Genomic DNA, 13,202 nt, shown 5'->3' on the forward strand with positions numbered 1-13,202 from the left:
AAGGCGACCTGGTTAAATCCAAGATAGGACTTAGTTCGCGTTAATCCTTACCAATATCTCGCGTTTTAAAAAAAAAACAACGATCAATCGATATGAATCAACTTCTAAGTCATTAAGGCGACCTAGTTATATCCAGGATAGGACTTAGTTTGTGTTAATCCTTACCAATATCTCGCATTTTTTAAGAAAAACAACGATCAATCGATATGAATCAACTTCTAAGTTTTAAGGCGACCTGGTTAAATCCAGGTACCATATGCCCCCCAAGTAACTGGGAAAGGGTCTTTCGTGGTTACTTTAGATTACATTTGAAAACATGTACAAATATAAACAAAAAGTAAATTCTCATTGCTTAATACATAAAAGATGGCCTTTTAGGCCTTACAAGTGAATTACTGATAATATCTCTTCAAATGGATGGCGTTCCAGGTCCATGGGACTGCCCCTCCATCTAACCGAGCTAATTTATAAGTTCCCTCCTTAATGACCTCGATGACTTGATATGGTCCTTCCCAGTTCAGTCCCAATACTCCATCTTTGGGATCCTTTCTGGCCAAGAAAACTCTTCTGAGGACCAGGTCACCAACGCTAAAGGCACGATTTTTTACTTTTGAGTTGAAATAGCGAATGATCTTCTGCTGATAATGGGCGAGCTGGAGTTGCGAATCTTCTCACCTTTCATCAATCAAGTCCAAAGAGGTGCAAAGAAGCTCATGGTTGCGGTCCTGGTCGTATGACTGGACCCTATGCGAAAGTACCTTAATTTCCACGGGGAGGACTGCCTCACTCCCAAAGGTCAAGCAAAAAGGAGTATGACCCGTAGGAGTCCGATGCGAGGTCCGGTATGCCCAGAGAACCTGGGGGAGCTGTTTTGACCAGACTCCCTTCGCCTCGTCTAGTCTCTTCTTGAGGCTCGCCTTGAGAGTCTTGTTGACAGCCTCGACCTGGCTGTTCGCCTGAGGATAGGCCACGGAGGAGAAATTTTTCACAATTCCGTACCTCTCACAAAACTCGGTAAACAGGTCGCTGTCGAACTGAGTCCCATTGTCGGAAACAATGTTCTTGGGCAGCCCGAATCGGCATATAATGTTCTTAACCACGAATTCAAGGACTTTCTTGGAAGTTATCGTTGCCAGAGGTTCTGCCTCAGCCCACTTCGTAAAGTAGTCGATGGCCACCACGGCGTAACGGACCCCGTCTTTTCCAGTAGGAAGGGCGCCAACCAAGTCAATACCCCAAACTACAAACGGCCATGGGGAAGAGATCATCTTCAGCTCGACTGGGGGAGCTCGGGAAACTGTGGTGAATTGCTGGCACTTGTCGCACTTCTTCATGTATGAGATTGAGTCTTTGGACAGAGTTGGCCAGTAATAACCTTGCCTCAGGACCTTTAAGGCCAAGCTTTGCTCTCTAGTGTGATCTCCGCAAAAACCCTCGGGTACCTCCTGCAGGATGGCCTGTGCTTCGCCTGGAAGAACACATCGTAGGAGAGGTAGGGAGTGCCCACATCGGTATAGCACCCCGTCTACTATCGTATACCTGGGAGCTTGATACAGAACTCGTCGCGCATCATTATGCCCTTCAGGTAGCTTTCCCTCGACGAGATACTCCAGGATGGGAGTCATCCAGGTCGACCTGGCGTCGATCATCTCGACCTCCGTCCTGACCTCTTCTATACTTGGTTTCTCCAAGAATTCTACCAGCACTAACCCCAAGGTCTCCGTCTCCCCAGAGGTGGCGAGCTTGGCAAGAGCGTCTGCGTTGGCGTTCTGCTCCTGAGGTATCTGCTCGATCGAGCCTCGCCCGAACGCGGACAGCTCAACCTTTACCTTTGCTAGATAGGCAGCCATCTTGGGCCCTCGTGCTTGATATTCGCCCAGAACCTGGTTCACCATGAGCTGGGAGTCACTGAAGCACTGGATGGAGCTCGCCTTCAGCTCATGGGCTATCCTCAGCCCGGCCAACAAAGCTTCGTATTCAGCCTCGTTGTTGGAGGCCTTGAATCCGAACCTCAGCGCCGAGTGGAATCTATGTCCTTCAGGGGATATCAAAATGATTCCAGCTCCGGAGTCATTCTCGTTGGATGAACCATCCACGAATATCCTCCACAATGCCTGGGCCGAGGCGACCTGGGGTGAGTCTTCTGCAGGACCCTCCCGGAATCCTGTGCACTCGGCTACAAAATCGACCAGGGCCTGATTCTTTATAGCAGTTCACGGAGTGTACAAAATCTCGAACTGACTGAGTTCGATTGCCCACTTTAACAAGCGTCTCGATGCTTTAGGTTTTTGCAAAACCTGCCTTAAAGGCTGATCGGTCATGACGTGTACTGAGTGGGACTGGAAGTATGGCCTGAGCTTTCGAGAGGCCGTGATGAGGCAGAATGCCAATTTCTCCATCAACGGGTACCGGGACTCAGCTCCGAGAAGTCTCTTGCTGATGTAATAGACTGGCTTCTGAATCCGGTCTTCTTCCCGGACAAACACGGCATTGGCTGCATCCTCCGTGACAGCCAGGTAGAGAAAAAGAGGCTCTCCTGCTTTTGGTTTGGATAGTACGGGTGGCTCGACCAGATGTACCTTCAGGTCGAGGAAAGCGCTTTCGCACTCTTCTGTCCACTCGAACTTCTTATTTCCTCGGAGTAGGTTGTAGAATGGCAAACACTTATTGGTGGACTTGGAAATAAATCGATTGAGAGCTGCCACTCTTCCTGTCAGGCCTTGGACATCTTTGCGCGACCTGGGTGAGGGAAGCTCGAGCAATGATCTGATCTTGTCAGGGTTTGCCTCGATTCCTCGGGTATTGACGATGAAACCCAGGAATTTTCCCAACGCGACTCCAAAAGTGCACTTCTGTGGATTAAGCCTCATGCCATACTCCCGTAGGATCTTGAAGCATTCTTCCAGGTCGGAAACATGGTTATCGACAGTCTTTGACTTGACTAGCATGTCATCAACGTACACTTACATGTTTTTTCCGATCTGGTCTGCGAACATTCTATTCACCAACCTCTGATAGGTAGCACCGATGTTCTTCAGCCCGAAGGGTATGACCTTGTAACAATAAACGTTAGTCGGGTTCATCAAGCTGGTATGCTCCTGGTCCGCCGGATTCATGGCGATCTGATTGTAGCCTGAGTACGCGTCCATAAAGGACATGAGCTCGTGCCCCGCCGTGGCATCCACCAGCTGGTCAATCCTTGGCAAGGGGAAACAATCCTTGGGGCAGGCTTTATTCAGGTCGGAGAAGTCGATGCAGGTCCGCCACTTCCCGTTGGACTTCGAGACCAGCACGGGGTTGGCGACCCAAATTGGAAACTTGGCTTCACGGATAAAGCCGCATTTTTTTAGCCGGGCTACTTCTTCCTCCAAGGCTTCAGCCCGGGTTGTTCCTAGGCGTCTCTGCTTCTAAGACTTTGCAGGAACGCTTTTATCCAGATGAAGTGTGTGCATGATGACACTCGGGCTGATTCCCACCATATCCTCGTGTGACCACGCAAACACATCCAGGCTATCCCACAGAAATCTGATTAGCTCCGCCTTCCTCTCCCTGCAGAGGTTTTTTCCGAGCTTGACCATCCGTGATGGATTCTGTAGATCAATGTTTACTTCCTCGAGCTCCTCGATAGCTTGGATCTCGGATCTGTCCTCACCTATTCGGGGGTCAATATCCTCGCTTAAGACGATATTTTCCCCTTCGGCGCTTTGAGGTTTTTCAATCTCAGGATCAGCTAAGGGTTCCTGAGATTCCTCTTCACCACCTTGGATGGCCATTGCCTGCTGCCCGGGTTTAGATTTTCCCTTCATGGAAATGCTGTAGCATTCCCTGGCAGCGAGCTGATCGCCATGGACAGTGCATATTCCCGTGGAAGTAGGGAATTTCATTGCGAGGTGGCGAATGGAAGTGACGGCCTCAAAAGCTATGAGCGTAGGTCATCCCAAAATTGCGTTGTATGCAGCGGAGCAGTCGATGACCACGAACTCGAGGAGTTTTGAGACTGTCCGGGGTCCTTCTCCCAGGGTGATCACCAGCTCGATCGTCCCTATGACCGCCGATCCTTCTCCCGAAAAACCATACAGCATCATGGAGGTCGCCTTCAGCTCAGCGACAGTCAAACCCATCTTCTCTAGTGTGGACCTAAATAGGAGGTTCACCGAGCTCCCATTGTCGATCAGCACCCTCCTAACTCTCCGATTAGCGAGCTGAACTGCTATGACCAGAGGGTCATTATGAGGGAATTGGACATGGCCCGCATCTTCCTCCGTAAAAATGATCGGTTGCTTCTCCAATCGCTGCTGCTTTGGCAGGCGCTGCTCCGGGATGAACTCTGCTCCATTGTGCACCTTAAGTTCGTTCACGTACCTCTTCTGGGCGCCCCTGCTCGTGCCAGCCATATGCGGACCTCCAGAGATGGTGGATATCTCCCCTCCTATCACGAGAGGAGGGACATCCTGATCTACCCGAGACCCGGGCTGACTGACCGGGACTTCTGGAGCAGGTCGACTTGCTGGGACCCTGTTCCGTGCGTACTGATCCAAAGGGCCGGCTCGGATGAGAGTCTCGATCTCATATTTTCAATGCCTACAATCGTCAGTGTTGTGGCCAACATCGTTGTGAAAATGGCAAAACTTGGAGGTGCCTCTCTTCCCCTTTTGGTGCTTCAATGGCTCCGGCCTCTTCCAGGGGAGGCGAGTAGAATTGGCTAGGAAGATATTCTCCCTAGACTGGGTGAGCTCTGTATAAGTCGCGTAGACGGGCTTAAACTTGTCTACGGACTTATTCTTCTTTTGGCCGTGCTGGCTGCCTTCGCCATTCCCCTTTCTTTTGCCTCCACCGAGCTGGTTATTCTGTGTGACGTTTTGGGTCGCTTCCACGACCTCTGTCCCCACTCCAGCGGGCTGATCAGGGACCTGGCTGGTTCCTGCAGCTGAGGCTTCAGCTTCCTCCAAGTTGATCCATTCTTGAGCCCTGTTAAGGAACTCGTTAACCGAGCTAACTCCCTTCCTTTGTATATCCTTCAAGAGCTCCCCTCCGACGAGGATTCCAGTTCTCATGGCCATGAGCTTGGAGCTATCATCCGCCTCTCTGGCCCGAGCAGCGACGTTCGCAAACCTGCTCAGGTAGGCCTTCAGAGTTTCGCCGGGCTGCTGCCTCACGTTAGCCAGAGAGTCAGCCTGAACGCGGGCAACCTGCGAGGCTTGGAATGCCCTTTTGAAGTCAGCCGAGAAAGTTTTCCATGAGCTGATTGACTGTCTCTTGCCTTGCTTGAACCACTGCCTGACTGGTCCAGTCAGTGTGGAAGGGAATATCAAACATCTCAGCTCGGGGCCAATGTTGTGGGCCATCATCAGGGTGTTGAACATCCCCAGATGATATGACAAGTCTCCGTCTCCATTGAACTTGGACAGCTGCGGCATACGGAAACCAGGTGGGTAAGCCGTTGCTGCTATGCTGGGGGCGAAGAGCTCCATCTCGTCCCCCGAATCGTACTCATCTTTTTCTTTCTCCAATAGGAGCTTCCTCATCAACTCCTCCATCTGGGCCAGGCGCTCGAGGGTTTGGTCCTGATGTCCTTGGTTATTCCGGGGCTGTTCAACAGCTCCGAATCCATTGTACATATTTGGTGGGTTTTTGACCATCCTATCTTGAGATAGGTTATTTGGGGCATTCCCTCCGTTACGTACTTCGGACAGGGCCCCCCCTGAGCGAGCATGGCTGTCACCTCCTACTGGCTCCCCTCTATGAGAGTTAAGGCGATCTCGTAGGTCGCCCCCCTGGGTGGCTCGTGGACTTTGTGCCGAGCTCAAACGCTGACTCAGGTCTCCACCAGAAAGGTCACTCCGGCGACTGCCGGTCCAGTAGCTCCTGCTAGCGAGGCTCGGAGCTCGCCTTTGGTGCTGAGGATCTGGGCTTTCCCTTGGTGTCCTGCTACGTCGGGAAGGCCCGGCTGATGGCGGGTTTCTCCTGCTACTCCCATAGGCTGGAATATCTCGGACGGGCCGAGGAGGAGATGGATATCTGATTGGAGATGGAGGATGCCTGACCGGAGAGGCGATCCTAGTTCCATCAGAACGAATCAAATTAGGTGGGGGCCTTTTGGCCCTGCCAACCTGCGGGTCCCGCGCCTAGCGGTCTGGACGAGGCGCAAGATGGCTGTTGGGGATGGGCTGACGCTGCGACCCCTCCCCGGACCTCCTTCTGGAATTTCCTCGAGCTCTCCTGGGCGCGCTCGAGGCTGGTTGGGAGCTAGGAGTTGAAGTTCTGACCGAACGGCTGTACTGTTGTTGTTCGGCTCTAGGCATTTCTCTGAAGTTTGCCTCTCGATGGTGTGATGAAGGGATGGAGTTGGCTGTCGAAACCCTGTCCGAGCAGCTGTGCCTGGACAGATTACCCCGGCGAGACTTAGGAGCCTTGCCTTGCCTCTCTCCGATGTTAACGTCGGTTGTGAGAGGGGGTAATTGGGCCAGCACATCCTTGATCTGCTGATTAGCTATTGCTAGCTGGCTCCTCAGCTGAGCATTCTCCATCTCCACCGCAGTGTAATAACATGAGTTCGGATTAGGTGGCCGGGGCGCCGAACTTCCAGTGTCATCTTGGCCCGCCGGCTACTTGCCGGGCCACTGTTGGACTTCAAGAATTTGCTCACCAGGGATGGCAGTATGATGAGCCTCCTTCCCATCATGTTGTTCCATCTCGTTACCGTGTCTGGATTGAGTAGTCACCATAGTTGGATGTTTGCGACAACACTAATCGAACTTGCTCTCAACGAAAGCACCAAACTGTTGACGCGGTTCTTCGTCAACAGATAATTAAGAAAAGAAGAGAAAGGGATTAGTGCTTAGATTGAACCGAAATAGATGAATGATCTTAGAAATGAAATGGTGACTCAAAATACATTTTTTAAGTGGTTCAAAGGTTAAAATCCTTCTACTCCACTAGTCAGTATTATTGCTATATACTGGGTATTTGATTACAGGGTATTTCTTACAATAGAGAATCCAACCCCTATTAACTCCCAAGGTCTCCATATTTATAGGAGAAGGCACTTGGGAGTTGGTAAGAAGGTCATCCCGTGACCTTACCTATCATGTCAACTCTGTGACATTCATGATTAATTCCTAAACCTAACACATTAGTGTGGTCAAATCAATAGGTAAGGGGATAATGGGCCACACGGCCCAAATCAGTCGTGGGTGTCTGAATACGCACGTTCCTGCTGTGTGTCCGAGAAGTCAGGGGTATATCAGACACGTGATGTCTGATATATGCATGTTTACCTTGCGTGATTGACTTTATAAAAGGTCACAGCCTCCAACTCCAGCTCGCACCACGAGCTGGATGCTTCCCTCGACCTGTGGCCTTCAGAGTCCTTGAGCAATCTTGGCGAACCCTTGGGTTACCTCGAGCTAAGGAGGTAGGATCTTACGACAGCAGCTCCAGTCTTGGGGATGCCCACGTGGCAATCGTGTTTAGGCCATATCTCAGCTCGTTAATCAGCCCGTGGGAAAATCAGGGCGTACAACTAACAAAACCAATTCTTTTGTTAGAAATCATTCTCATGACCTCCCATTGTTTACTAGTTTTGTTAAGCCCCCTAACATTCCAACCAAATAATCTATCCATTTATGAATGGAGGCTCTCCCCCTCCATTCATGTTAGTCCTCATCTCATGTAAAGCTTCCCCAACTTGAACCTCAGCTACAGAAAACTGTCCTAGCACCGAAAAAGAATTGCGCTCTGGTGTCTCCTTATTCTTAACCAATATACCCTGCTTCCCATTGATTTGTTGATTCCCCTCTGTTGTTTCCTCTATTGCTCCCAGTCCCTGAGTTGTCATGCTTCTATTCTGAGAATGATCTGAACTTGGTGCTCCACTTTTCTTCTCTTGCCAAGTTTTTGATGATTCTCCTTGGGTCACTCTCTTCTTACACACTTCCTTCCGGTGACCTATCCCTTTACAATGCACACAAATATCAGGTTTCCATTCATATTGCACTTCAACATACACATATTCCCCCTTTTCATCTTCAAACTTGATTTGATTAGGTAACTCTTTTGTAATACTCACTTCAATTAGGACCCGAGCATATTGTAGCTTCTCCCTGGCCATTGTTGCTCGATCTTACTTCACGAATTTTCCAATGGTGCCAACTACCTTTGCCATGGACCGTTCACCCCAGTATTTTAGTTCTAGATTGCTCAGCTGAGCCCAAACCGGAACTGTCAATACTGTTTCCCTAGTGAATTTGGAATTAGGATCCCATCTTTTCATGATAAGAGGCTTCCTATCAAAGAACTGGTATCCACCATTCACAATTCCATCTCTAGTCTCCACCAAATTAAATCTGAGAATAAAAACCCCTGGAGCTAATAGGCCAATTTTATCAATTCCCTTATCTTTCCAAATTCTACGAAAATATCCTTCCATCACCGATATTGGAGGATTGGCTCCCAGAACATAACAAACCAATGCAGAATTCCAATATTGAATTTCATCTTCTATATCTTCAGCCTCTATCTTAACACAATCAGACTCAATATGCAAGACTGGATTAGGATTAGATGTACCTGATTGCCCTTTCTTGACCGATCCTCCTTTCAAAACCCCCAACCAGTCATTAAGAGTCTGCTTTACCATAGATTGACGAACCAGATCATCTTGCTCCAGATCTATTCCATTCTTAGAATGCCTAGACTGACGAACCTTATCATCGTGCTCTAGTTCTGTTCCATTATTAGGTTGCAGAGGAGAATCCTGCACCCGAACCTCCTCGGCATTTTCCAATTGATTTTCAGTAGTTTCCTCATCTTCGTCAAAAACCATGGCCTCCACCCCTAAAATGCCAGCCATAGATTTTACTTTAGTGACTAGATCCGTGGAAGATGGCCCTCTTTTCTTCTTCCCTGGCGTTTTCTTCTTCATTCTCGGTCTCCCTGCCATGGCACCAGCTCAAGCTGAAGAGAGAGCGGGAAAAAATTTAATCCTTCTTTTTTAGGTAATGTATATTATTATTATTATATTAGCTCACTTTCTAGCTAAGTTTGGGATTAGATAATAAACTATTATGGGAATGGAAAAATTCTATACTCTTTATTCTCGTTATATAAATATTTGTGCCTGGTATTTAATTCTAGTGGAAATATATATATTTTTAAATATTGATATACATTTTTACAAAAAGCACTACTGATTGATGGAGCAAAAGCTACACGAAAATTTTAGGGTATATGCTTAATAGCATACCCTATTTTATCCATATGACAAATTTTATGAGCATCACAAATATATGTTATTTGGTATAATTTTGACAATAATGCCCCTTTCATTAAACTTCTATCTATTTCTCTCTCTCAACCATGGCAGCTCCTCCCCACGGCCAGAAATCGTTTCTATTTCTCTCCATTTTCCTTGTCTCTACTCATGGTCATCCGAAAACAAAAAGAAAAAAGAAACCTACAACTATTGAAGCATCCATGATTAATTTTTGTGTTCTATATACAAAAACTAAGATTTTAAATCTTCTAAACGTGTAGATCTCAAAAAAATACTAAGATTAAAAAAATCAACTAAAACGAACATCTAAGCAAAAAGTTATGCATCACTAAAAAATTTGTCAAATTTCAGCGCAGAATATTGTTTTGGCAAAAAAAATCAAATTTTCATGATTGCATTGAAAAACATAAAATTTGTACAGTTTTGGCCAAAAAATCAAAATTTTGTGGATGCATCGCAATTACATTGAATTTGCGTCGATTTGTAGCCGTGGGGAGAATCTGAGGACCACTGGTCGAGTGGAGAGAAGAAGAAAGGAGAGAAATAAAGACGATTTCTGACCATGAGGAGGTAGTAGTGGTGGCTGTGGGGAGGGACTTTCATGGTCGAGAGAGAGAAAAGTTTAATAAAAGATACATTATTGTAAAAATTATATAAAAGGTCGTATATTTGAGATTTCTATTAAATTCTATGCAAATATTTGTGCCTTAGAGTTTAATTCTAATGGGAATATATATATATTTTTTAATATTTATATATATTTTTACCAAACTCATGGATGGAGCGAAAACTACATGTGCATGCATGTGAAAAGGACAAATGTCCACTCAAGCAAATTATTATTGCACTTTTATTATAAAATATAGGGATATTTGCGGCATAAGTACCCAATATTTGGGTTTTGTACGCGGCATAGACCCAATATTTATTTTTAGTGGCAAAAGTATCCAAAGTCAGTAAAACTGTAATTCTGTCAGCCTCCTCCATTAGGTTCCGTTTCGTGATGACTGGACCAATACGTGTCACTTCGTGATTGGTCCAACTCAATAATATTTTTAAAATAATTATGATTTGGACCAATAAAAACGTGACACGTATCTGCCTAACGGAGGAGACTGACGGAATTACAATTTTACTGACTTTGGATACTTTTGCCACTAAAAATAAACATTGGATCTATGCCGCGTACAAAACCCAAAACATTGGGTACTTATGCTTATGCCGCAATTATCCCTAATATATATATATATATATATATATGTATTCAGTGAATTTATGTACAAAATGTATATTATATATATTTATAATATTAATTCAGATTCACATGATCCTCCATCCAATAAAGCAAAAGCTCAATTAATTTCATTTACTCGTCCTGATCGGTTCTTCTTCTATAAACAATAAAGACTCGAGTCTTCTCCTCAATCTCAATCTCTACGCTTATTCCAAATCCTCACATACCTCACTCCTCAGTCTAGTGTCTCCTGACTAGAGAGAGAACAACCCAAGGCAAACAAAAGATCAAAATATATATAGGAGCATGCCATCTATGACGTTTTCGATGTTCACTTTGACTTTGATGGCCATTTTCTCGGCCGCTAGTTCCTGCCCGCCGTCCGATCAGGCAGCCCTGATGGCATTCAAGGCGGCCCTCTCCGAGCCCTACTTGGGCATCTTCCACTCGTGGTCGGGAACCGACTGCTGTAACAAATGGTACGGCGTCAGCTGTGATCCGACCACTGGCCGAGTCGTTGACATCAACCTCCGGGGAGAATCCGAGGACCCGATACTAGCCAAGGCAGGGCGGTGCGGCTACATGAAGGGTTGGATGTCGCACGAGATCTGTAACCTCGACAGCCTTACCACTCTCATCCTTGCTGACTGGAAAGGAGTTTCTGGCGAGCTTCCTTCTTGTCTCACTTCTCTCTCATCCCTACGTATACTCGATTTAACCGGTAACCAAATTTCTGGCAAAATTCCAGACAAAATCGGTTCCCTACAAAAGTTAACCGTACTAAATTTGGCTGACAACGCCATTACCGGTGAGATCCCCGCCGGCATTGTCGACATCGGAGGACTTAAACACCTTGACCTCACCAACAACCAGCTTAGCGGAGAAATCCCTTCAAATTTTGGTAAACTCCGCATGCTCAGCCGGGCGTTGTTGGGCCGGAACCAACTCACCGGGACTATACCGGAGTCCATCTGCGGCATGAAGCGTCTAGCAGACTTGGACTTGTCCATGAACCGGATTTCGGGCCCGATCCCAAGGAATGTCGGGAAAATGCGGGTTCTGTCGACGCTAAACCTCGACAGTAACTTGATTTCTGGTCAAATACCTCCAGCCCTTTTGAGCTCTGGAATGGGGATACTGAACCTGAGCCGAAACGCTTTAGAGGGTAACATTCCAGACGTTTTCGGTGGCGATTCGTACTTTATGGCACTTGATTTCTCTTATAACAACTTGAAGGGTCCGATACCCGCCTCATTGTCGGCGGCCAAGTTTATCGGGCACTTGGATATTAGTCATAACCATCTATGTGGGGCCATCCCACTTGGGTCACCGTTCGATCACTTGGAAGCGTCGTCGTTTGCTAGCAACGATTGCCTCTGTGGTAACCCACTGAGCACATGTTAGAATAAATATTGATGATTGATTCGGCCGATCATTATGCGTAACACCCAAATACAGGGCTGTAATATTGTTTGTTGAGTATATCAAATGTGTATGTATCTGGAATTTATTGAAAGTGAATGAATTTCACTTTATGTCTTTTTTTTGGTAATTTATTAATGTAATGCCAGGTTTATGCTAAATCAACGTGATCAACAGCATAGTTATTGATAATGCATTGAAAATTTATTATATCTTTTTTAATTTTCTTTTATTTCTTGGGAACAGCGCACTTGCTCTGTTCATTTATAAAGGCTTTCACATCTAATTTGAATAATTGTGATCTCATCTTTTTATAACCAGATTGTGATAACTGTGATCTAATTAATTTTTGTGCAGCTAATGTCACGGGATACAGGTATATAGTTCAAATTAATCGAATTGAGGTTCAGTTGCAGCAGATGTCTTCACTTGACCAAACCCACGGACCGAAGAGACATTTATATATGAAAATAATCATGTTATAAATTAATTTTATTCTACGAGTCACTTGTATTAAGATACTAAAAATTTGTTGATGATGGTGAGAACTCGTCAACGATATAAAAAAATTCAAAATTTAGCAAACAATTAATAAACTTAGAAGAATATGAAAAGAGCTTAGAACATAAAATGAAGTTGTAGAAAAATTGTGTTTGTATTTCTCAATTGCCTTTGGATACAATGAGTTTTTCAACTCCCTTAAATGATCTGGGGAGGTCCTATTTATACGGCAGCACTAATGGCTCTCAATACAAAAATCGTCCCAATGGGACAAAGGGTGGTTGTGTTATGTGTCACCTCAGAGGATCATGGAGCAGGAGTTAGTGGTGTCAGGCTTCAGGCCTGACATCTGTCGAAGGCATGTGAGGAGGTGCTCCTCCTCTTAGTACTTTGTACGACCACTACCCTTATGACCTTGTACGACCACTACTCTTCTGACTTAGTATGACCACTACTCTCTTGATGGCCATGTCTAGTTCGTACTTCTCAGACCTTTTTCGTACCTCCTCTTTACCCATGCCTTAATAAGTCCTTGAGAGCTTGAGTGCAAAACTCGAGGTTAAGGAGGTACTTTGCCTCCATGCTATAGGGACTCTTTGAGCTTATTTCCTTTCAAGCTTAGTGATGGTCTTAAATCAATATTCCAAGGTTATTGAGGTCCTCGAAATCATCTCATTAGCTTCTAGGGAGTCTTGCACACGTTTCATGGTCTGGGGAAGGGTTGAACCTATGATTGGGCTTCAGGGGTGTCCTGAGCTCACCCCTTTGTTG

At 46.1% G+C, this 13,202-nt stretch overlaps 1 protein-coding gene across 1 annotated transcript; it reads left to right on the top strand.

Annotated features, from left to right (window-relative positions):
• The first annotated feature begins 10,600 nt into the window (after positions 1–10,600).
• On the top strand, positions 10,601–12,140 carry LOC133799451 (DNA damage-repair/toleration protein DRT100-like). Its single transcript, XM_062237468.1, has one exon. The coding sequence runs from the start codon at positions 10,815–10,817 to the stop codon at positions 11,910–11,912; it is 1,098 nt and encodes a 365-aa protein (XP_062093452.1). The 5' UTR covers positions 10,601–10,814; the 3' UTR covers positions 11,913–12,140.
• Positions 12,141–13,202: the final 1,062 nt, after the last annotated feature.

The sequence above is a fragment of the Humulus lupulus genome, chromosome 1 (assembly GCF_963169125.1).
Source record: "Humulus lupulus chromosome 1, drHumLupu1.1, whole genome shotgun sequence".
NCBI classification, from domain to species: domain Eukaryota; kingdom Viridiplantae; phylum Streptophyta; class Magnoliopsida; order Rosales; family Cannabaceae; genus Humulus; species Humulus lupulus.

What these genes read in the sequence shown, in the direction of transcription:
- LOC133799451 (XM_062237468.1), top strand. Translation starts at nt 10,815, where the DNA reads ATGCCATCTATGACGTTTTCGATGTTCACTTTGACTTTGATGGCCATT.